General features: G+C 49.5%; 1 protein-coding gene across 2 annotated transcripts; it reads left to right on the top strand.

Moving 5' to 3' along the window:
- The first annotated feature begins 488 nt into the window (after window positions 1-488).
- On the top strand, window positions 489-24,976 carry Nt5c1a (5'-nucleotidase, cytosolic IA). Of its 2 annotated transcripts, XM_017593399.3 has the most exons (7): window positions 489-805; window positions 1,642-1,741; window positions 7,474-7,641; window positions 8,012-8,141; window positions 11,481-11,603; window positions 13,194-13,378; window positions 15,280-24,976. In XM_017593399.3, exons 1-7 carry the CDS (start codon window positions 504-506, stop codon window positions 15,634-15,636), a joined length of 1,365 nt encoding a protein of 454 aa, XP_017448888.1. In that variant the 5' UTR covers window positions 489-503; the 3' UTR covers window positions 15,637-24,976. The 2 variants fall into 2 exon arrangements, with proteins under 2 accessions (XP_017448888.1, NP_001101446.1); NM_001107976.1 differs by lacking the exon at window positions 1,642-1,741 and having other exon boundaries at window positions 613-805; window positions 15,280-15,636.
- Window positions 24,977-25,603: the final 627 nt, after the last annotated feature.

A 25,603-nucleotide genomic window follows, 5' to 3' on the forward strand; every position in this document is an offset into this window, starting at 1 on the left:
GAGGAGCCGACTTGATTTCGGAGTCCCTTGAAATCACTCTTGACTGCATCGCCCACTAGGCGAGTATACATCGCCCTAGATTCAAGAGCTCCTTCGCCTGTGTGTGTGTGTAAGAACTGTGTCCCACACTTCCCCCTATACGTAACCAGGCTCCCGGTTCTTTAACGGAGCTGTCCAACACTTCGCGGGGTCCAGAGATAGACTGGAATTTGGAGAAAGGCGACGGATCACGCAGGGTCCGATGCTGGCATCTGATGGGGTTAGGGACACCTTTTAGTTTGGAGGAGGGCTTACCTATTCATTTCCGTCTTTTGGAATTACCGTATTAGGAGGGGAAAATGTTAGGCTTCCTTTTCTCTCGGTGCCCTTGAACTTCATCCCCACAATCCCGAATCCGCAGTACCCTACAAGCCTGACTCCACTCGGCCTGCTCCAGAAAGCAGACTGCACCTGCTCCCATTTGCTTCAAACCTGGGTCGGTCGAGGAATCAGAGTTCCCCTAAATGTCAAGCGGGCGGCTTGGACGGGCGGGCGGGGCGGGCTCACTCGCACTCCCTCCCGGCCCTGCCGCCTGCCTCTCCCACCCAGGACGCGCCTCCCTCCCTCGGCTCAGTTCCTTGAGCTCCCTGTCTCCGACGCTGTCTTCTCCCGCCCGGCCGGATCGGATCCGAGCCGGAACATGGAACCAAGGCAGCCCCCGGAGGCCCGAGAACCCGGACCAGGGGCAGAGACCGCCGCGGTGCCGCGCTGGGAGGAAGCCAAGACGTTCTATGACAATCTCTCGCCCAAGAAGAAACCCAAATCGGTAAAAGCAGGGCTTGGATTTGGGGGAACACGGGAAGGGCCACTTCCAGGGAAGGGGTCTCAAGCCCTCTGGGAAGGGACTTGTGAAGCCCCTCCCGAAGGTGACACGGCTTCTTGGCCCCAGAATGTGCCCAGCAGTTGGCTAGGGCTCCAGTTTATTTTGGGAGCTCTACTATAGTGACAGTGGCTTCCCTCTCCCCCGCCCCCATCCCGGGTTCAGGTTTTACTCCAGAATACCCCTCCCCCATGCTGTCTTCAGGGGCCTATGCGTTCCAGGCGCTGGCAGCCTGAACGCGCAACGCGGACCGCACTTGTTGGAATTGCTGGTCAGCAACCCCCAGCAGCGCTTTGGGCTGCTCGGCTCTGGGAATCCGGCTGCTCTCTGGGCTCTTAGGTCTCCTCCACCTATGCAGCCAGCTCAGCTTCCAGACCCAAGCCTCGGCGTTTGGGCTCTAACTGCAGATCCGGACCCTGGGGAATCAGGTCGGTCTCCCCGCATCTTAAAGGGCCGGTGACTTGCTCCAGGCTCAGGGCTTTGCTCCCAGGCTCTGAGCTACCAACGCTGGGCTTTGCACATTAGACGTTGCTTCTGATCTCAATGGTGGCATCAGCCCTTTGCAACTTCACACAGAGGCAAGCATTCCGCTTCCTCTATTGGGCAAGTTCATGATACCCTAGAGTAGTTCACGCCTCTCTGCCTTAGACCCAGGAACTTGGGCAAGGGATTGAGAATAGAAGTTCACGCAGAGGCATTACACAAAGGCCTCCAGTCTGACCTTAAAGCATCCCACCACTTCACGACAACACTTTACCCAGGAGGCCACTCCATACCTCTAGGCCTTGGCTCATCCTGGTGACAGAGATCGTAAGTTGTGGCCTGCCTGTCTCAGGAGTTTGGAGTGTGCCCACGGAGGCTCCAGAGATGGTGGATTCTCAGGTAAAAGATCCTACAAGCTGTGGAAGCACTGGGGAGGAGGGTGACTGCCACCAGGAAGGCTTTTGAATTGATCTTAAAGCTTCAGTGGGTGGGACCTCCTGGGAGAAGGGGTTGGGGAGGGGGATTGAGTGAAAAGCAAGTAACTGTCTTTGAAGCTCAAGACTTGTCCAGAATCCATACTGGGAGGGAAATGCAGGATCATTGGGGGAAGTGTTACAAGGACTCAAAAGGCTCCCAGCCCAGAGACAGCTCTGACTGAGTGAAAGCGCCTGGACCTTATGTAGTGGGGTTGAGGCTTTCATGCTGGGTTCTGTGGAACCCTGTGTCTCAGGCAGTCTTCAGACCTGTGAATCTAATTTCTTTCTCCTTAGAAAAATACTTTAAATATTTGTGGGGGAAAAAAGCAGTTCTTCCCATGTTCAAGTATTAAGAGGTGTGCAAATGGGACTCTCTCAGAACTGTGCAGAAACATAAAAATAAATTTTTACTGGATACGAAGATTCTTAAGTCTGTGGTAGTGCCCTAACTCCTGCTTTCAAATGTATTGATGTCCAAACTGTTGGGATTTTGTTGTTGTTTTGTTTATCTGTTTGTTTATTTAAGATTTATTTATTTATTTTATGTGAATACACTGTCGATGTTTTCAGACACATCAGAAGAGGGCGTCAGGTCCCATTACAGAGGGTTGTGAGCCACCATGTGGTTGCTGGGAATTGAACTCAGGACCTCTGGAAGAGCAGTCAGTGCTCTTAACCGCTGAGCCATCTCTCTGGTCCCCAAAGTGTTGTTTTATTGGTTAGTTTTGTAACAAATACATTCATCTAGACGCGTAGATATGAGCTGAACTGTCAAATACCCTTACAGCAATTGTATATTTGGCTTACCCATGTGGCAGGGTTCTGCCTAAAAATTCACTTGACTAAACAGTCAACTTACCTTTAAAAATATGAACGTCATAATGGAACTGTTGCAGGATCCTTTTTGAAAAAAATTATTATTCTTTAGTGGGATTAACTTGGTTCTACTTTCATTTTATGAAGAGCACACTGGGCTGTTTATCTGGTGGACTGGAAAGGGCGAGTCTGGCAGCAGCCACGCTGATGAGATAGCAAAGCTGGAGTAATAATGTCTGGGCCCGAGGATGGGGAGGAGAGACTGCTGGGAAACAGGAGAGAACCTTCGATGTTCAAAAATCCGCTTCCTTCCCTGAGCATCAGAACCAGGCCGTGGTTGGTCACAGCCCCTTCGTCAGACCATGAACCCTGGTCTGATTAGGCGAAGCTCCCAACCCCATCTTTCTTGTCACAACCCCTCCTCCCACAGGCTATTTTGGGGGTTGTAAGCCTCATGGGCCCCATCAGGGCCTGGCCTGGCCTGGCCTCATTTTCATTCCCAAGAGCTTGAGTAAAATATTTAACCTAGTGAAGGCCATCAGAGACCCTCACCTCTTGGGGTCAGAGGCCTTCACCCAGAGCTATCCTATCCTCGTCTCTCCCAGTATCCCTCCTATGTCTTTCCAGAAATAACAGCTTTGGCTACATTCCTACTTGAGTGCAGTAGAGAGATTGTTGGTCTAAATGGGAGCTCCCCAGGCAGGCCGGTGGGGCTGGGCTGCCCTCTGTTAACTCCTGCACCCTCACCCCAAAGCCACAGCGATCAGCCTAAATCCCAGAGAGCTGGCAAGACCGTCATGGTTCCCTACAGTTCAGTACTCCCAAGTTGATCCAGCCCTAGCCTGGAATGGACTTTCTGACTTGGGTGCACACATGGTTTGGATGATAAGAATCCTGGACAGGCACAAGAGGGTCAGTCTACAAGGGCTCGGCGGATCCGGGCTCTGGACAGATACTGTTTTTTCAGACCCACTTGAAGGCTGGACAACCTAAGGGGCTTGTGTTCCCAAGGCCCCTCTCGGTTATGTTGTAGCAGAGTGACTTGAGTAGGAGACAGAATTCTGTCCTGGGGACTGTCATTTTTCAAGAGAAGAATATCCCATCATGAAACCTCACAATATTAGGATACAGTGCTTTTTGTCATTTCTTTCAAACATGGAAAAGAAGGCCAGGATGTGTCTAGGCGAGTGGTTAAAGCAAAAGGTGGAGGCTTCTGGGAGGACCATATCAAGGAAGCTTTAGGTGGACAGAGGCCAAACTAGAGGCCAGAGGCTAGAGACTTGAGATCTCATCTTGACTTTTTGCGTGAGCAATACCCTGACCTTCTCTAACCCTCTTTTCTCGTCCATGAGGGAAAAGCAGACACTGCAGGGGCCAAGACAATCGAGACATGTTTCTTGCAATGGTCAGGAGCAGGATCTGAGAGAGTCTGGTTAACTCTCCTAAAGGAAACCCAAGGCCAGCAGCGTGTCAAGGCTGTGGGACAGAAGGTCAAGAGCAAGGCTGGATGCATGGCCTGGACCAGATTCAGACCCAGATTCAGGAAAATGTCTCTGCAGGAATGGCAGCTCTGTCCCTAAGGTTCCCAAGTGCTGATGGGGTTGAGAAATGCCCAGCCGAGAACACGCCAGCACACAGGTGGTCAGAAACTGGCAAAGGCCTTTGGCTGAGCTCCAGAAGAGGGTTTTCTTCTGCTGGCCCCACCGGCCACCTGCACAATCTTGGTTAGAGTTAAGAGTCAAATACGAGTTGTGGCCAGCTACACAACTGTGTGGAAATTTTTGTTTTTTCCATTCCTATTCTGAGAGGCTCTGAGGCTTCACTGGCCATTATCTACAGGAAACTGCTTAAATTCATTAAAATTAAATCAGTTTAGGGACCAGGAAATGTCTCTGTCAGTTGAGCATCAGCGCACAAGCACAAGGAACCTGAGTTTGGCTTTCCAGCAGCTTCGTGAAAACCATGTGTGACTGTGTGCATGATTGAGCCGATGGGGACAGATCTCTGGAGCCCAGAGCCCACTGGCCAGCCAGTACCACCAGTCATCATGCTCCAGGATCAGTGAGAGACCCTGCCTCAAAAAAATACAGTAGAGAGTAGTAGGAGAAGACACTTGACATCCACTTCTGGGCTTCACACACAAGCCTGCGCTCACACATACACACATTTTTTTTTAAGCGAGTGAAATTAAAACTCAAACCTTCATCATCACCAGTCACATCTGAAGTTACGACACAGCCACAGCCACAGTTTATAGAGCATTTCCATAAAATCCTGTCTTCCAGAGCTGTCCAGGTCACAGAGAAGTGCTATCAGTGTGTTTCCTGAACACGCATACTCTGATTTCTCCAGAGATGAGGAGGGTCCAGCAGCTGTCCTCATGGCATGCTCCTCTCCTTGTCTTCTCAAAGATACCATGAATATCTGCATGGATGATCCAGAAACTCTTTGGGAACAGAAATCAAACCTATCCTGCTTTCCAATGGCTCCAGCATAGCGTCACTCAATGTTGCCAATCAACTGGACCTTGCCGAGGGTTGAATACGTCACCCCCAAGATTATCGTGAACAAGCAGAATGTTAGGTCCACTTACAGGTCTTGGCTTCAATTTGAGACCCTCTCTCCTCACCTGTAAACCAGGAATCATGACACTAGGACTGTCCCACTCACAAAGAAGTGGTGTCCGTGAGTTTCCTGCACACCCATATTCTGATAATCCCCAGAAATCGATCAGGACCCAGCTGCTGTCCATGGTGGCAGGCTCCTCATTCCGTCCTATGTAAGTCAGGTGTGTTGGTCCATTTGGGTTACTGTATCACAGTGCCACACACTGGGCAATTAACACATTAACACTCTAAACAATACAGATGTCTTTTTTTTTTTTTTTTTTGTCTTTTTTTTTCTTCCCCGGAGCTGAGGATCGAACCCAGGGTCTTGTGCTTGCTAGGCAAGTGCTCTACCACTGAGCTAAATCCCCAACCCCACAGATGTCTTTCTTACAGTTGGGAAGGTTGGGTGTCCAAAATTAAGGAGCCAAAAGACTGGAATCCTCTTCCTCGCTTAAAGTTGTAAGTTTCTCACTGTGCCTTTACATGGCAGAATAGTCAAGGCAAACTCTGGTATCTTTTTTTCTAAGAAAAGCCCTAACCACTCCCAAGGGCCATGCCCTTTAATGCTATCTCTTTCAGGGTTAGAGTTCAACATGAGATTGGGGGGATACATTCAGATATAGCAGCTGAGAAACATTGCTAAGACCCTCTTGCGAGGACTCCCTTTGGAATTCAGGCCCCTACCTATCCTGGGTTCCTCTATACTCTCTCCCCTGCTCTTGCCTCTGTTCACTTTCTGAAGGCTTTTGTGTTCACTGATCCTTGTGGTCTCTTTCTTCAAGGATTTTCCCAAAGGCTAATGACTTCCTCTCCCCTAATGACTTCTTCTGAAGGCCAGTTACCACCAAGACCTTCCCTCTACCTCCTGTCACTGATGCCTGTCCTTTTGCCTCTTAGTTCTGTTTGCTTGTCCTCTCCCCCATCCTCTGATGATCTCTGAGGACAGGAGTTATATCTTCTGACTAGAATCCTTCCTCAGCAGAGCTAGATGAGGGCAAACTCCCTAAAGGAACCAACTGAAGTGGAGTTACAGAGCGAGAGCATGAGGTAACCGGACAGAGGGGAAAGGATATTTCTTTTTTTTTTTTAAGATTTATTCATTTATTACATATAAGTACACTGTAGCTGTTTTCAGATACACCAGAAGAGGGCATCAGATCTCTTTACAGATGGTTGTGAGCCACCATGTGGTTGCTGGGATTTGAACTCAGGACCTCTGGAAGAGCAGTCGGGTGCTCTTAACCGCTGAGCCATCTCTCCAGCCCAGAAAGGATATTTCTTATACACAGTAAGCAAAGGGAGCACCATGTTCAAGAGTCTGAGGGCAAGGGAACGGTGTGCAAAACTGCGAGCAAGGTAAGGTTGCGCAAAGCCGGGGAGGAGGAAGCCGAGGGAATAAAGGAAGTAGAGGTCTGTTGCAAAGGACTTCTTGCTCTGTAGGAAAGGCTGTCTGTGTGATTCTGCACCACTGGAGAAGCAAGCTGTGAGTATGCCTGCACCTTAGGAGGCTCCTCTGGCAATTTGAAGAGGATGAGAGGTCGTGGTGGGCTGGGTGCTGGAAGAGAAGAAGGAAGGGGGTAGGTTCCAAGCACGGGTGGCTTAGGCCATTGGTCGGTGAGGAAGCAAATGGGGAGAGAGGGGGCAGAGAAGGTTCACTTCCTGGCTCTGGTTGTCTGATCATGAAGTGGTGATCTGGATGAGTAGATGGTGGAGCCCAGCACAAGATGAGGAAAGTGGGAAGAGCTGGGTTTGGGGTGAGGGGATTCAGCCCCAGGCACTGTAAGTTGGAGGTGCTTGTTGGTTGACTGGGGCAGTTAGATATGTGAATCTCGAGCTCGGGAAACAGACCCAGGCTGGAGATATTTTTTTCTTATATAATTACTGTGTTTCTGAGCTCTAATTTCTTCCTGAGGGCATGCAGCCTTTTTCATAATGGAAACCATTTGGGAGTCATCTCCATGTAGCCATACTTTGGCTACATACATTGTACTCATTTTTCTCTGGTGTCCAGATGGCCAACGATACCTCAAGCTCCCTAGGGGCATGCCCCTCTCTCCCATCACACTCCTAAATAGAGAACCAGTCTCCAGCACGGTCCAGACCGGAGTCTGCCTCTGTCCGAGCAGAGCCTCCGCCTTCCCCACATCCCAGGGTCCAGGAGAAGCTTGCACAGGTGCACCTCGCTCGGGATGAGTCTGGGTGACAGTCTGTCACACTGTTCCTCTTACAGCCAAAGCCTCAGAATGCGGTCACCATCGCAGTGTCCTCCAGAGCCTTGTTCCGAATGGATGAGGAACAGAGGATCTACACGGAGCAGGGTGTAGAGGAGTACGTACGATACCAGCTGGAGCACGAGAACGAGCCCTTCAGCCCTGGGCCCGCCTTCCCCTTTGTAAAGGTGAGGGGGTAGTTCCTGAAATGAACCACTGGATGCCTTTGTCAGAAGCTCTGCCTGGCAGAGGCAATAATCCCATGACTAGGAGACTGAGCCTTTGTGGGAAGAGGCCACCCTACTCAGGACAGATGGAGCTGCAGGCTGGGTAACCAGTTGGAGAAGCTGTCCTCCTTCGTCCCCCTTTAAGGAAGTGCCTCTGAGTAGTGAGCACCCCATCCAGTGGTGGGAAATGCCATTAGCATGTGGTGGAGTGCATCTCATTCCACCAAGCCACTCTCGAGCCTCCCCTCTCCTTTCTCACTGCATCCCTGACCACCGACTCCACTCATCAATCACTCGGATGCTGAACTAGAGATTGCTGTCTCCCTTCCAGGCCCTGGAGGCTGTGAACAAGCAACTTCGAGAGCTGTACCCCGATAGCGAAGATATCTTTGACATCGTCCTCATGACCAACAACCATGCTCAGGTGGGGGTTCGTCTCATCAACAGTATCAACCATTACGGTAAGCGTGAGGCGGATGATCATGGGATGCCCTACCACCTGCGGGAGGCCACACTGCCGCAGGGTCAGGCTGGGTTGGGCTATCCTGGTTAGGACAGCCATCCTAACCCCAGCACTGTGCTGCTAACCTGGCACTGTATTCCATTGTGTTGTATCTTTAACCCCAATCTTTTAAAACTAATAAGGCTTGGGTTGTAGTCCAACGGATAGAGTGCTTGCCCGGCAGGCAGAAAGTCCTGAGTTCAATCTCCAGTACTGCATAAAAACTAGCTACATTATTAGTACATGCATGTAATCCCTTCGCTCGTGAGATGAGGCAGGAAAGTCCTCCTATGGCACCTAGTGAGTTCAATGTCAGCCTGAGATATATGAGAACCTGTTAACAAACAGACAAAAAGCAAAGAGCTGTGGGTGTGGCTTAATTGGTAGGATCCTTGCCTGGCATACACGAAGCCCTGGGTTGGATCCCCAGCACTGAATTAAAAAACGAATAGCAAAAAGGCATGGTAGTATAAAACTGTAATCCCAGAACCGTGGAGTCAGTGCCCTGGAAGCAGAGGAATCAGTAGTTTAAGCACATATTCAGATACCTGTGACCCTGTCTCAAAATACACATATACATATATACATATATACATATATACATATATACATATATACATGCATACATGCATACATGCATATGTACAGACATAAATGCATTCATACATATATACATGCATATATACATGCATGCATATATACACACATACATGCATGCATGCATGCATACATACATATATACATACATGCATTCGTACATATGTACATACATAAATGCATTCATACATATATACATGCATACATGCATACATGCATATACACACACAAACATGCATGCATACATACATATATACATACATGCATACGTACATATGTACATACATAAATGCATTCATACATGTATACATACATGCATGCATATACACATACATACATGCATGCATGCATACATACATACAATACTGTAATTAATGCTGTGTGTCATGACACACAGCTTTAATCCAAACCCTCCAGAGGCAGAGGTAGTTGAACATCTGAGTTCAAGGCCAGCTTGCCTTATAAAGTGGGTTCCAGGACAGCCGAGGGCTACACAAAGAGAGACCTTGTCTAGAAAACCTGTAAAAAATGAAACAAACCAAACTGATTTGAAATGCTGCCAGTGTGAGGGTGCTGTCCCTGGCCAATTTCCGGCCACCCATGGTTGATCAACATAACTGGCTCATAAAATTCCTGAACATTTAATAACTGACTCTTAATAAACCGGCACAAGCCAGCTGCAGCCTTCACTGAACAGGCCCCACTCCCTGTGTAACTGGGAAAGGTGTTTACTGCCTCCACCCCTTAGTTTCTCTACTTATAGGAGACTAACGGCTCACAGGAGACTCGGGAGCAGTTCAGAGTGAAAGGGTGCTTCTCCTTTAAGTCCAGTTAGGAATGAAAGTACTGAGTCCCTCAGAGCAAGCTTCCAGCGGAGGGAGCCCATTCTTGTTTCCAGGACGACTCAGAACCACGGGGCAGAGAGGAAAATTGGACTTAGAAAGGCCAGAATCTAAGTCTTGGCATCTCTCTTGGGCTTGTGTTCTCCCCAGACCTCAATGTCCTTCTTTAGCAAGCTTAGTCCTTTGCTGTCATCTGTAACTGAAGTTCTGGGAAATCTGAATAGTCCCAGGCACTCTTCTGGCTTCCACGGGGACCAGGCATGCACAGGATGCAGAGGTACATGCCAGGAAAATTCCCAAACACAAAAAAGGGGGAACCATGGACTGGAGAGATGGCTGAGCAGTTAAGAGCACTGGCTGCTCTTTCAGAGGATCCACGTCCTCTGGGGGTTCACTTCCCAGCACCCCAGTGGCAGCTCACCTCTGTGTGTAACTCCAGTTCCAGGGAATCTGACACCTTCACACAGACATATGTGCATGCGAAACACCAACACACATAAAAGTAATGAAGTCCTCTTTTTTTTAAATAGGAGAAACCACCAGCACCAACCCATCCACATTTACAGCTTTCAAGATCCCCTTTCAAGCAGACAACAACCCCGTTACACATTTATTATCTTAATTCACTTAATATTGAGACAGGATCTTACTGTGTAGATCCCGAGGCCGGGCTAGTCTCAGACTAGAGAGCCTCTTGCCTTAACCTTACCAGGGCTTTCAGACACTGTAGACAAGTACTACTACCCTTTGTTCCTGCCTCCCTCCCGGGTGCTGGGATTGAAAACATGTGCCAATGGACTTGGCTTCACTACTTTTGTAAAAAACAAAGCATGTGACTTTATGTATGTGTCTGCGTGTGTAGGCCAAACCACCCTGTATGGGCCCTCTGAAGGTTGGAAGAAGCATCAGATTCCTTGGAGCTAGAGTTACAGACAGTTGTGAGTTGCTATGTGGGTGCTGAGAACCGAACTCGGGACCTCTGGAAGGGCAACCGGTGCTTTTAACCACTGAGCCATCTCCCCAGCTCCTACTTACTACTTTTTAATGTATTTCTTTATTTTGGGTTCTGGGAACGAAACTAGAATATAGTTCTGCGGGCTGTGTGTGTTCAATCACTGAACTACACTCTTGGTCTCCAATTGGCATTTTATTTTATTTTATTTTATTTTATTTTATTTTATTTTATTTTATTTTATTTTCGGAGCTGAGGACCGAACCCAGAGCCTTGCGCTTGCTAGGCAAGCGCTCTGCCACTGAGCTAAATCCCCAGCCCCCAATTGGCATTTTATAACACTGATTTTAGATGATGAGAGTAATGTTAACAATATTTAACCACCTGGAGGATAAGTGCTGAGAAGAGGCAGGGTGCTGTGCTTGAGTGGGGCCTGGAGGAGCACTGCGGGGGTCAGACATTAACCCTTTAGGTTGTGGGCTGTGAGGAGAACGGCAGCCCGGTTTAAGGGACTTATGTAGTGATGGTAAGTGCCCGAGGATAGCAGCCACTTGTCCGCCAGCAACTATTGCAAAGCTTTTGCCGATTTGGGAGGAAGCTACCCAGGTTGGATTCTGATTGGCTCAGCTGCGTCTAGAGTCTGCTCCTGTCCAATCAGCTATGACCAGGAAGACAGGGTCTCCAGTCCTGTGATTCCCTGACTGGGTGGAGATGCTATGGGCAGGTGTTTTCTCCCACTCCGTGATCATCTTATTTCCTTGATGAAGGATAGAGAGGCTTGGGTGAGGGACGCTAGGCTGAAACAGAGTCACTCTGCTGCCTCACCGCTCAGTTCAAGCACAGAGAGACCATTATGGGGTATGAAGTTTGACCCCGGCCTCATCGGGGACTCTCTACCTCTCCACAGACCTGTTCATTGAGCGATTCTGCATGACAGGTGGGAATAGCCCCATCTGCTACCTCAAGGCCTACCATACCAACCTCTACTTGTCAGCCGATGCAGAAAAAGTGCGAGAAGCCATTGATGAGGGTAAGTCAGAATGAGGCGGGAGAATATGGGAACACCTCCCCACACAGTGGTGAGAAGCCTGCTGCCGGAGCTTTGAACAGACACTGGGGTTACCTAATCCTCTTCTTGCCTCCTCTTGCCCTGCAGTGCATGCTCATTGGCATCACCTAGCCTCCGTTCCCATGGGAACTTTCCTTCCAGACCAGAAAGCTACTGCTTTCTAAGATCCCTTGGGGCTGACCAGAGTTCTGTTTCCTGTGTGGCTAGGAGGCTTCTACCCATTACTGGGCCAATGAGAAAGAGGTAGCCCAGCCTGAGAGGAAACTTTCAAAAACAGTCATCTCCCAGAGCAGGGTTGGCCAGTGCTAAGGTGAGATTAGGGGACTCAATTACGAGGACTGGTAATGAGAAGTCCATTCCATGTGCCCCGTTCAAGGGGCAGTTTGGGGTGACAGCCATAGACTCAGTCCTCCCAGTAGGAGCCCACAGAGGAGGAAAGACTGCCTGCTCATTTGTCTGGATGTGTTTCCAGGATGAACACTCAGGGGTTCCTGTCAACTGCCCTCTTTTCTGTCTGTGGGGCTTTGTTTAACCAGGACCCAGAAGGCATCTCCCTAGACACACCACACCCTTCGGTTGAGGTCTTGGGACAAGCTAACAGATAGATGTGCCTCAGAGTAGTGGGGCTCGGGTCCTCTTGGCATTAGGTTGACGGAGCTGAGAGGGTATGTAGTCTGACACTCAGGATTCGGTCCTACCCTGGGCATCCGTAGGCTAGTGAAGCTTCTGTGAGACCTGTACTGCTAGCTCTTCCCAGAGCTCTGCAGAAGTCTACTTTTGTGGTGCTAGAGTCTTACAAAGGAGCAGGATAGAAGTGGCCGTTGGGGAGATGAAGACTGTTGAGGGAACTCACCTGACTGGAGCCTGGAGCTCTGGTCCCCAGAAAGAATATGTCTGTTATCACATGTGGCTTATGCTGCCTCCTAGGACTAAACACACTATCTCACAGCCTGGGCCACAGTGACTTCAATGTACCCGCACGCTTAGTGGCTGTAGTCAGGGTGTCCACATCCATCCACCCCTACTGCAGTCCGAGAGCTCACCCTCATACGGACCTGAAAGAACTTTAATTTTACTTTGGTCTTGAGGAGGTAGGTAACTTGGAATCAATTGTGAGGGACTGACCACACCTACAGGAGTGCTTCCCCATCTGTTCTCCATGTAGGGTGAGGAACTCCAAACAGAACAGTGACGTAGGAGACCTGTGCTTCCAGCCAAGACTGTTGCTCCGATGGTCCACACCAACATGGTCTTCAGTGTAATTCCCTCATCCTAGCTGATAAGCAGCTCCTCAGTGCCCCTCCTAAGGGTGCCTCCAGAGCTCCCTACAGAGATATTAATGAGGTAGCCTTCAGACATTGATAGAGACCCTCACGGTGCTTCCTCAGAGCCATAGCCACTGCCTCCTAGGGCCAGTAACTGTGCCCTTCCGATTTATAAATGCTTTCAATGAGTCCTTGGTAGGCTTGCCCGTTAGTCCTGGTGCGACAAGGATAGCATAGAATACCTTCTGTGCCAAGGCTCAGACTATGTTCACCTCTCTCTGCCCAGGGATTGCAGCTGCCACCATCTTCAGCCCTAGCAAGGATGTGGTCGTGTCCCAGAGTCAGCTCCGCGTGGCCTTCGATGGGGACGCAGTACTTTTCTCCGATGAGTCAGAGCGCATTGTCAAGGCCCATGGGCTGGACAGATTCTTTGAGCATGAGAAGGCCCACGAGAACAAACCTTTGGCGCAGGTGCCACGCATTCCCAGAACTCCTGAGTAACTCCTCATTCCCCAGAACCTGGACTGGCCGGAATCCAGGGCCAAACCCAGGCTAAGTCCACACCCCACCAGGCCCTCTCCTACTAAGAACCAAGCCTCCTCTCTCCTTGGTTTTTCAAATCAAAGTTTCTCTGTGTAGGCGTGGGTGTCCTGAAACTTGATTTGTAAACTAGACTGGCCTTGAACTCAGAGATCCACCTCCCTCTGCCTCCCGAGCTCTGAACCTCTCCCACTTGGCTCCTTGCTCCTTTCATTGAGACCCCACCCCTTCACTAAGTCCCACCTCCTCACTCAAGTGCCAGTGCTTCACCTCCTGGGTCTCCAGCATCTCTCCAAGCACCTCACCGAAGCCTTCCCTGACTCTCTGTTTTTATTCCTCCAAACGCTGTCTCAGGAGCCCCCAGGCCCTATTCTGAATCTTGAACCCTCTCTAAAGTTCCAAGTCCCAACTCCACAAAAACCTCTCTCTGTCCGTCTCTCTCTGTCTCTCTGTCTCTGTCCGTCTCTCTGTCTCTCTGTCTCTGTCCGTCTCTCTGTCTCTCTGTCTCTGTCCGTCTCTCTCTGTCTCTCTGTCTCTGTCTGTCTCTGTCTGTCTCTGTCTGTCTCTCTGTCTCTGTCCGTCTCTCTCTGTCTCTCTGTCTCTGTCCATCTCTCTCTGTCTCTCTGTCTCTCCCCCCCCTCTCTCTCTCTCTGTCACACACACACACACACACACACACACACACACACACACGCATGCACGCACACACCCCTCTTAGTCCATTGTCCTTTCCCTGTGACCCTCAGCTCTCTCTTGGGATACCCTCCTGAGTAAGGCCCCATCCTGCCAGAAGCTCCTGCTTCCTCACTGAGAGACAAGAGGAGCTCCATATTACACCATCATAGGGAGCGAGGGCTGTGGGTCCCCTTGGGCCACCTCTTGTCATTCCTTAAGTGGCTCAGGGAACCTCACCTGTCTGTGTGCGGGGAGGGGGGGGTAAGGGGATTCCCTAGCTCCACTGGGAACTCCAGTCTGAGCTTTTACAGGAATCTGGGAGCCAGAGCAGTGCACTTTCCCACTAGGTGGTTAACAGAACGCAGCTTACCCCAGGTTCCTAAGCTAGGAAAACCTCCAAGCCTAGCAGGCTACGTCCCTGGCTTCCAGTTGATTTGAAAATGAACCACACTCTGTACCATCCAGTTCTCTCCTCACAGATCCTCAGTGGCGCTTTCCCCTGACCTCAGAGCTTGATCCCCAGAGACACATATGCATCTGTCCACAGGCAGGCTCATAGTCAGTGGTTACACATCTGGCCCAGATGCTCCCAGACAGAATGGAGTCTGTGCTGATTGGCTCATTGTGCCACCATTACTAGCTCATTCTTATTGCTTCTCTGCTGATGAGCACAGACCACACTTACAGAGCTGTAGGATGAATTGCTGTAGGCCACACGAACGGATATTCATAGCAACAGTTGCCCTGGTTATGGTTATTCATTTATTTATTTATTATGTATACAATGTAGCCTGCATGTATACCATGCAGGTCAGAAAAGGGCACCAGATCTCATTACAGATAGTTGTGAGCCACCATGTGGTTGCTGGGAATTGAACTCAGGACCTCTGGAAGAGCAGACAGGGCTCTTAACCACTGAGCCATCTCTCCAGCCCGGTTATGGTTATTCTTAAACAGCCCTAATCACATTAAGACCGACCCCAGACTAAGGTACCTACAGCTCTGTATGCACACAGGCGCCAGATGGGGCAGACGGAAACTACCCAAGGATTTAGGGATTTCCCACCCCAACAGCCAATCACTGATGCTTTAGGACGAAAGGCAAAATGTTTTGGAGAGGTGAATTAATCAGCATCTCTGTTTCCTTTTCTCCACAGGGTCCCCTAAAGGGCTTCCTGGAAGCACTAGGTAGGCTGCAGAAGAAATTCTACTCCAAAGGCCTGCGGCTGGAGTGCCCGATTCGTACTTACTTGGTGACAGCGCGCAGCGCAGCCAGTTCTGGAGCCCGGGCCCTCAAGACCCTACGTAGCTGGGGCCTGGAGACGGATGAGGCCTTATTCCTAGCTGGAGCACCCAAGGGCCCTCTTCTTGAGAAGATCCGCCCACACATCTTCTTTGATGACCAGATGTTTCACGTGGCCGGAGCTCAGGAGATGGGCACCGTGGCCGCCCACGTGCCTTACGGCGTAGCTCAGAATCCACGGAGGGAAAAGCAGTCCCTAGGCGCACAGTAGCTGAGCTACCTTGCTCCAGGCCCTGTCACGTTTCTGAACCGCGGCTGGTGAGCTTTTCAGGCTCCTCACTGTCCACCCTCCTGCATGCCGCACTCATCTCTCTGTACCAGGTACTCTTAGAACGTTAGGAAGACAGAGCCAGCAGTCTCGAAATCCCTCCTGGGCAAACATTGCCATGACCCTGGCTAGAAAGCAGCACTCGGCAGAGTATCCTGGGTGTCAGAGAGAAACTGGTGGGACAGAGAGTTGTGTAGACAGAGAAGCCAGCATGCCTAAGGGCTTGGGATGAGAACTATCTCTAACGTAGCGCAAAGAACACTGTGTGAACGTGGGTAGATTTAACATCTAAAGCAGATCTGGCATGGATGCATGACTTAAGTTCCCCTTTTTCATAAGCCTTGGCATACTACCATTTTTTTGGGTGGCTTTCAATTTGTTCTTTAGCCAAAGAAGCTTGGTTTTATAAGATTGTGCACTAAATTAATCATTTAGTGCTGGGGCTGCTAGTACCCACGGCACCTGTGTGGATTACAAAAGGACACTGTCTAAGTGAATGCATTACAAAACTAATGGCCCTTCCTTCCTCTGGCCCGAGCCGGGATATAGGCTAGATTCCAGCCCTTTGCCCCTCAACCCCGAGGCCCATCAAATGAGAAGTGTGCACAGTGCTGCACAGTGCTGCACAGATTCTCTCTCGATAATTTTTTCATGTTTAGAAACCACTGCCCAAGGTGACCCTTTGCTTGCTGTGATTTGCTAACCTGAGCCGTGGAGAGCTGCTACATGCAAGGTGTTTGAAGAACTGAAGGGAGGAACGTCGCCCACATGCAGATTCTCCTCTAGCCAGCAGAGGGCACTGCAGGCTCTCTCTGAAGAAGGCTTCAGTGGCTCGCCAACTCTGGGTTTCCTTTGCCTCTAGCTTCAGGGCAAAGTTCAGTTAGTCCTGCCTGCCGGTCTCCTCAGCTCAGTCCTGGGTCTGCCAGTCATTTCCACCTTCCGTGCTGTAAGGAAGTTCTCCTAACAGAGAAGGAACTCTAGCCCTAAATATGGAGAAACCACAGGCTCTAAAGCGAGTCGTTGTCCAGGCTGTGCCTGAGGTGTAGGTGCCACAGTGAGATGTGGGAAGTATCAGGTCTGTTCTGAAACCAAAGACGCTAAGAAAGTGGTAGCTTAGGGAGGAATGAGTTGAATGCGTCCCAGCATGGTTCTGCTGTGGAGAGTGAGTAGAAGTCAGTCAGAGCTACCCCGGAAGTAATACGCTGTCATCAGGGTGCTATGCAAAGGATTCTGGGATGAACCAGCCTTCCTGAGAGATATCCGCGGTTGATCCATCTTTGCATGAATCTCTACAGCCCTTTCTTCTCCACCTGATGAGTGATGGACCACCTCCTTCTTTGCTAAGCAGCCCTGGCACTCAGAGGAAGGGTGGAAGAGTGGATGGTTGCCCCCCTTGGAAGACAAGAAAGGGCAAGCATGAATGTGTACAATGATTGCCTGGTTCCCACAGGGATTTCAGCAATGAGGGAACCCAGAAGCATCATCAGAGGGCCAGGAGCTGAGGAGGGCCAGAGGAGAGGAGCCTGGAGGTAGGGGGAAGGCATCCGGGGACTCAAACCTCTGTCCTTCTAGGATTTGAATCAGGGTCTGAATGAGTTCGTGTTCTGGGCAGTGTGTCCTGGAGTGACAGCTGCAGGAAGGAGGAGAAGGAAGATGCAAGAACTCCCAGAAGTGAGTACCAGCTTGCTCTACGGGCATGCAGATGCTATTCCTGGAAGGGACGTGAGGTTGACACCCACCACAGCTGCTTAACGGAGCCATTGGCATTATTGCAGCCAGAAGGGTGTGGGGTGAAGGTGTCTTCACACAGGGTCGTTTTCGTCATTATAACCAGGACATCAAAGTCTGCAAGGGGATCTCCTTGCACTATCTGTACCCCACTTCTGGCCAGAGATGCCATGTGGCCCAAGAACAGCTGCAAGAAGAGGAAACTGGGGTGACAGAGGAAGTTTCAAGGCCCTTTCCATCTTCACTGGATCGCACTAGAGCCCCTTGAAGGGTCTCAGCAGAGGCTCATGGTCAGTGGTCACAAGAATCTTGTAAGGATATGCAGAGCAGAGACTCACAGATTGTCCTTAGGTTGCCCAGTCAGGAAAGACCTGTGGACTGTGAAGACAGCACCAGCTGCTGCTGAATTTGGGATGAGATCTAGTGCCCAGGGCCTGCTCATTGAAGGCTGCAGACCCTCCCAGGTTTCCCAGGAAACAGGAACAGTGCTGTGCCAGAAGTAAAAAGATAAGGTGCAGTAAAGGGCTGTGGCTCTCACTGGAACCACCATTAATAGATACAGACAGCACTTGACAGCGCAGAACGGTCCAAATTCTATTATTGAGACCACAGATGAGCATCTCAAGCCTGGGCAGAAGCTTTTGAAGCTGGTACAACAGGCCAGAAGTCCTGGGGGCAGGCTCGAGCTGCAGCCAGACAGTCCTCCTGATGGCCTCAAGAGCTGAGAAGCCTGGCAGTGTGAAGCTTTATTTATTGTGTTACCAGGAGATTTAAAAACCGACTGAGCACCAAAGCCCCAGGCAAAGCCTTTAACTGCAACACTGGCGTAGAGGAGCCACAGATCACCGGAGCTCTTTAGCTGGAAGTACCATGTCCCTATGTCTGGCAGAACTCTGCTCCTAGGAAGTGCTTGCCAACAGGATTCCAGACCCAGTGGAACTGCCACTCAGCAGAACAGTAGCTCTGTTTGTTATTAAGCATGGAGACGGCTAAGATTATTACAGAACTCCCTTCAGGGGAGGGTGATATAGTTGGGCATCTGGCTCAGTCGGAAGAGTGCTTGCCTACTGAATTCAAAAGCCTGGATTCACAACACACAACAATGCATAAGCTAGACATGGTGGTGCACACCTACGATCCCAACACCAGAGAGACAGAGACAGGGGGAATCGGAAGGTCAGGGTGACCCTTGGCTGCATAGCCAGTCCACAGCCAGTCTAGGGTCCATGAGACCCCATCACAAAAAGGAGAAAGCAAACCTTTACTTACGTGGTGGTCCAACTGCATTCATGGGAATGCAGCAGAATATGCTAGAAAGAAAATAGAAGCTAGCAAGGTGTTCAGATCCAAAATAGACTTGATGGTACACCTGTATTCAATTAGTGTGTATCCATGCGGTCAAAGACATGATCAGAATATCAAATGTGGTAAACAGCTCTGCCCCAAGTCCCTGGGGTATCCCTTGATACCATCAGCTGCCCACACTCCTCCACTGGAAATGCATCTTGCCGTAATCCAGCCTTCATGAGATGTTCCAGTACTGTGGCCCATGACTACTCCCTAGCGGTATCCTGACCAGGGATCCTGATCGGGAACCACCATAATTTGCTCAAAGTTACCCAGCTAGCAGATGTCAGTGATGGGACAACAAAGCCACCCTCACAATGGAATGTTCCAGAATCCACTACAAACATGACAAGCTGTCCTATCTACTGTCATGCTTGAAGTCACCATCCCATCATGACAGTCCCCCTTACAAAGCCCAGGCTTGGCCTCAGATTCTTCAGGCAGCATTTCAGGAGGACAAGGAGAAGGAGGAGGAGGAAGATGAGGATGAAGAGGACGAGGAGGATGAGGACAAGGACAAGGAGGACCATTGGCCCCGTGGCTGGCAACTTTTCAGGAAAGGATACCTGAGAACAAGTGTCCTGGGTTCTACCCTTAAGGCAAAGTGCAGAAACCTTGCTTGCCAGTAGGTGACACTGTAGGCTGGCACTCAGCTGTGCCAGTAGTGCATGGCTTGATTTTCTCTCCTATGCTACTGGTTACTATGCTGGACTCCAGCAGCCTAAAAGGACTTCCTTTAGGTGCTCTGACAATGTTCCTGAAACATCTCCATATGACGAGCTGATGGCTCTCACCGAAAACCACTGTGACCTGTGTATGGGGAAACATTCATGAATGTGTGCCTCTGTACGGACTGAGTACGTATTTATGGGTGCCGCAGCTCGGATTTCTCTGCTGGTGACTCTGTGTGCACAAGTGTGTCTGTGTCTCTGCGTGTCATGCACACTTGCGAGCTTGGAGTGTGTACAGACAGTTATATTAGTTGAGGATCCTGGGCCCCACATGCTGATGACCAGCGTTACTCCTGGGGACTCTCCTCATCCCATGGGCACTGCATGGGATCACCTGAGGGCCCTGAAGCCAGGCCTCTCAGTCTTCCTCTCTAGCTTTCTGGTTCTGTTCCACTTCTGTTGCCTCTGACTTCTCTGTCTCCTTCCCCTGTGGCTCTGCAGCTTTGGGGAGGAAGTGGCAGAATCTGCCTCCACCTGACTCAATCCCCACGCATCTCTTCCCTCCCCGCAACAGTGCCAGGGTTAATACGGTCCAATTAGGAGCTATCTCACGGCCACCACTAGGAAAGCTGACATCTTACTGGGCCTCCTGCTCTTGTCAGACATGCAAGACCTTTGACCTTGACTTGGAAGTGTCTCCCTGATGCCCTCCACGTCACCCCCACCCCAGAGAACGAACAAATTGTGTTTGCAAAGTTAGAGTTTCTCTAAGGCGAACCAAAAATCTGCAGACTGGCATTTCATACTCCTAGCTCAGGCTGAATGTGCCTTCATGGCTGTCGGCCACTACTCAAGGCTAGGCTTGTAGCTGACACTGATCAGAAAGCTGCCAAGGTCATTGCAAACATACTGTGTGTGTGTGTGTGTGTGTGTGTGTGTGTGTGTGTGTGTGTGTGTGTCAGGGGCCACAAACCCTGTGTCTACAGGAGCCACACAAGAAACAGGCGCAGAGGGCATTGGGCAAGGTCTTGAGAAGAAAAATAACATCGAGAATCCAGAAACCAGTATACCCATGTAGGAATTTGGGCTGGTGGGCCCTGGTATTCTATCTTTTTGTTTTGTTTTCTGAGAAATTAGAAATCTGAACTTTCAATTATTGGCAACCATTTCAAGTTTAGAAAACTTTGTATAGCCCAAAAGAAGCTTTTGTTGTTAGTCAGATCCACCTCTCCAATCTCCAGTTTGCTTTCTGCCTGAAGCCCAATGAATTGGGACTTTTAGACTCAAATTACTGAGAATGGAAGAGACATTACTCTCAAAATCACAGCTTGTGGTCTTTAGGAGACCTCAGAGATGACATAAAATATCCCTGGTGTATTTTAAGTGCTTGGGTACGAGCCAGGCTTGGCAGTGCACACCTGTTATCCCGGCACTAAAGAAACTGGGATTGGACCATGCTAAATTCAAAGCCAGCCTGGCCTACATATGAAGACTCTATTTAAAAAAAAAACCTGAATAATAATGGATATGGTTGGTGGTGCACGCCTTTGATCCCAACACTTTGGAGACAGAAGTAGGTGGATCTCTGAGTTCAAGGCCAGCTTGTTCTTCCAAGCAAGCTCCAGGGTGGTCAACACAGTGAGGTCCTGTCTTAAAACTAAAGCAAGCTGGACTGTGGTGGCCCACACCTTTAATCCCAGCACTAGGGTGGCAGAAGTAGGCAAATCTGAGTTCTAGGCCAGCTAGGGTCTCACTCTGTCTCTCTGGTCTATAGGACTACCTTGAGGAACCCTGTCTTGAAAAAAAAAAAAAAAACCCAAAAGACCAAAAATAAAATAAAACAAAACAAAAACTGAATGAATGGGCACAAACTTTAGTTTTAAAATAACACACCTATAAACTTCCAACTTCCTCTTTCAACAGTGTCTGAGTGTCCTCTGCTCAGAACAAGAGCAAGGACAAAGCCCACATCTCACAGTAGTCCCCTGCTGTCTCCATTCTCTACCACCCTGGGCTCCTTCTCCTGACGCCTCTGCCTTGCTGTTTGGCATAACCCCCTCCCCGAAGTGCCTCCTTGGAGAACTAGAGCCCATGTGCTCCTTTGTGTGACGTCCTTACCTGGGACCTGAGTGGGCACACACCTTTCTTAGCACCGCTCCTGAGCCTGCTCTCAGCACATGGCGGGGGTAGGGGGGCTGCTCTGTCCACTCCCCTCCTGGTCACATGACAAAGGATGCTGCGAGCTTATCACTGTGAGTCCCTTCCTCACGCCAGCCTATGCCCTCGTCTTACAAGGGCTTCTGGTTCTTAAAAGCCATTCAAATAAATAGCCATTCAAATATGTGTATATTGTCTTGTTTTCTTCCTTCCTTTTCTTCCTTTTCCTTTTTTAAAAAAAGCTCATTATAAGTGAATCTAGAAGTTGGAATAAACCCTAAGAAATCCAGCTCTGTTGTCGTTTTGAGACAAGTCTCACAGTTGTGAGCTGCCTTGCGGGTGCTGGGTATAGAACTGGATCGTCTGGAAGAATGCACTTAACTTCTGAGCCATCTCTCTAACACTGCTCTCTCTCTCTCTCTCTCTCTCTCTCTCTCTCTCTCTCTCTCTCTCTTGATGTGTGTGTGTGTGTGTGTGTGTTGTTTTTAAGATTTATTTATTTTATGTATGTGAGAACACTATTGCTCTCTTCAGACACACTAGAAGAGGACATCAGACCCCATTACAGATGGTTGTGAGCCACCATGTGGTTGCTGGGATTTGAACTCAGGACCTCTGGAAGAGCAGTCAGTGCTCTTAACCACTGAGCCACCTCTCCAACCCTCATTTTGTATTTTTTTTTTCTGTATAACCCTGGCTATCCTGGAACTTGCTCTGTAGACCTGGCTGGCCTTGAACTTGGAGATCGGCCTGCCTGTGCCTCCTGAGTGCTGGAGTTAAAGGTGTACACCACCATCCATCCCATTCCAGCTCTTTTTATTTCTGTTCTTTTTCCAATGCCTGGGTGTAGGCTGGGCCACTATGCCTTTATTCCTTGCACAGGCGGTGGCTCTCTGTGAGTTTGAGGCCAGCCTGCTCTACAAGGCAAGTTCAAAGCCAGGCAGGGGCACACAGTGAAGCATGCTTTCCCGGATGCTCTGGGCTTCCTCACTCTCACTGAAACATCCCCTGTCCTTCCACCATGGCACGGTTTTCTGTTTTCTCTCTTCCTCTTCTCTCCTCTACAGCTGTGTGGATTTACAGCTTGCTTGCTCTGATGTTTTCCTCTTAGATCGTAATAAAATTGTCCTCAGACTTCAGAAAGAAAAACGAGGTCTTGCCATTTAGCCCAGGCAAGTCTCAAACTCAAAATCCTTCTGCCTCAAATTTCCCAAGTTCTGGAACCTCAGAAATGTGCCACCAAACCTGACTCAAAATCCCATGACTGAGCTCTCTCCATAGACCCTGCTTCATGAGGGGAGACTCCAAGATGGTAGACTCCAGAAAGGCAAGCTTTTCCTCATCAACGTGACAGGCTCTGGAATCAGCTACACTGAGTTACAACCCCAACTCAGTGTGGGATCATCCTACACAAGGGTATGAATATCCGAAGTGAGGCAATGCGGGCCATTTTGTGGGTTGGCTAAACATCTCAGCCTTGTGACACATCTGTCGTCTAGAGTCTGGGCGCACTGCTGTGGAAGCCAGTTAAGTTGAGACAGGAAGCTCACGCTAAACGTGAGTAACGCCATTCTCTAGGCTCGGACCCTAGACTATATAGGAAGAATGGGAGCTGAACACAGTCCCGTGTGTCCCTCTGCTTCCTGACTGCTACCTAATGCCCTGGCTTTCTTGCCATGATGGCTTCCTTGCCCTTGAACTGTGAGCTAAAGTAAAGCCTTTCTCCCTTAAGTTGCCTTTGTCGGGGTTTTATCAAAGCAACAAGAGTGGATGCCAACACACCCCAGTGGAGCTCCTGATGTCGACTCTATTTGCTCTGGCGCTGCCATGGGTGAGGATGGATCAGAAGAGGCAGAAAGGACGTGACATTAAGGAAGAGGATGAGCTGACTCCCACCCCAGCCCTCCTCTGGTGCCATAGCATCTTCATTTCACCATGCTGGCAGAGCAGGAATCCAGGAAAAGCTTCATCCATCTTCTATGAGTCACAAGCCCAATTCAGTGCGTGACGAGCCTACACGAGGGTGCAAATGTCAGAAGTGAAGCAGTGTGGGCCATTTTGGGGTTTGGCTACGCATCTCAACCCTCCCTCTGCCTGATGTAGCAAGAAGCATGTCTTCTGACCGTAAGACTAGACCCAAATGTGCCTCCTTGATCCTCTAACCTTAAGTCTGCTCCCTCTCCACCTCACATACCTGGTCCCAGGCATGAGAGGCATGAGGTCTTCTACCTCCTTCCTCACATCTCAGGTCCAGCAGGTGCCTTCAGGAGCCTTAGAGCCTCCGTCTTGGGCAATGTCACAGCAAGTGTGCGCTCAGATGTCTTCATGAGACATTTGAATAATGTCCGTTGGCTCGTGATACTGGAACTATTCACAGCTGTCCAGGGCCAGGGGATCGTGTCCATGGCAACGGAAACAGCTGGAATAGAGGACAGGTGGTGCCCAATACCTTCTGTTTTGTGGCTGCACTGCCGTGACTGAACCCTCTGCTTTCCAAAATGCTCTCAAAACTGGATTTGAGAACGAAAGGCTGGTGACAAGGCTGTGACTTGAATGGGGGGGAGTGAGGGGGGGTTGGGGAGGAGGGGGAGCAACAGAGTAGGAAGCTCCTGAACATTGTTCTCCCTTTTTGCCCTTCCTTCCTACTTGCTGAGCTCATGGGTGACCCAAGGGCTACATAGTCTCCTCCTTTTCTTTTGCTTATTGGCCACACTTTAACTCCCAGTAAGTCACTTTTTAAAAAGAGGTACGTTTGGTAACTATACCATAGTTCATGAGGATTCACTGTGTTCTTTACAAGATATGTCTAGGACTGAACAGAAGACTTGGTGGTTAAGAGCATTTGCTGCTCTTACAGAGGACCCAGGTTCTGTTCTCAGCACCCACATGGTGACTCTGACCTTGGAGGGCATTGGGCTATTCAACTGCCCTAGAACCCAAGCTGACTTTAAGCTTGTGACTTATGAGCCTGAATTATCCTCCTGGATACGGGAATTATCACCATGTCTTTCTATATGGTATTATTGAAAATGCAAAGATAATAGATACTCGTGTTCCCACCATAGGAGTGACAGCTATACGAGGTAATATTTTGTTTGGTTGGTTTTTGTTTGTCGAAACAGGGTCTGACTTGTAGCTTTGGCTGTGCCGGAACTCCCTCCCTACGTGGACTAGACTGACCTTGAACTCACTGAGATTTGCCTCCTTTTGCTTCCTGAGGGGTGGGATTAAAGGCATAGACACCATGTGCAGCCTAGGTAGTATATTGGTAATAGCTAGATTTAACTATCCCACTGTGTATATATACTTCATGTATATTGTCAAGTTGTCCGTGATAAATATGAATAACTTTATAGGTCAATTAAAACATTTCAGGAGGAGTGATGAATACCTTTTTTTTTAATGGTTCTTTTCTTCGGAGCTGGGGACCGAACCCAGGGCCTTGCGCTTCCTAGGCAAGCGCTCTACCACTGAGCTAAATCCCCAACCCCAAGGCACCCATTTTTAATCCTAGCATTCAGGAGACAGAGGTAAGCAGATCTCTGTGAGTTGGGGCTAGCTGTCTAGAACGTAAGTTCCAAGCCACGTTTATATACTGAGATTCTGTCTCGAGTTTTAAAAAAAAAAAAATCTATGAGTAGGTAATTCGATGATTATAACTACAACTTCACATAATAACAGTGACCAAATCAACAATTTACACAAGGAAATAAATTTCACCCTGTGAAGTAGGTGCTATTCTGAGCACCCCTTTATTAGCTGTATAACTCACTCAAGGGCCAAGCTAGCAACCAGCAGAGTTAAATGTCAGCCTGTCGTCGTTGGGATCTAGGGGTGTGATTTACATCTGCAGTCCTGGCACTCCGAGGCTGAGGCAGGAGGAACTGGAGTTTAAAGCCAGACCAAGTTACACAGAGAGACCCCATCTCAAAGAAAAGGAATGGGGAGGGTGAGAGGAAAGAGGGGAAGGGAGGGAGGGAGAAAACGGAGGCAAATCAGATCAAGTC

This window comes from Rattus norvegicus, chromosome 5 (assembly GCF_036323735.1).
Source record: "Rattus norvegicus strain BN/NHsdMcwi chromosome 5, GRCr8, whole genome shotgun sequence".
Lineage (NCBI taxonomy): Eukaryota > Metazoa > Chordata > Mammalia > Rodentia > Muridae > Rattus > Rattus norvegicus.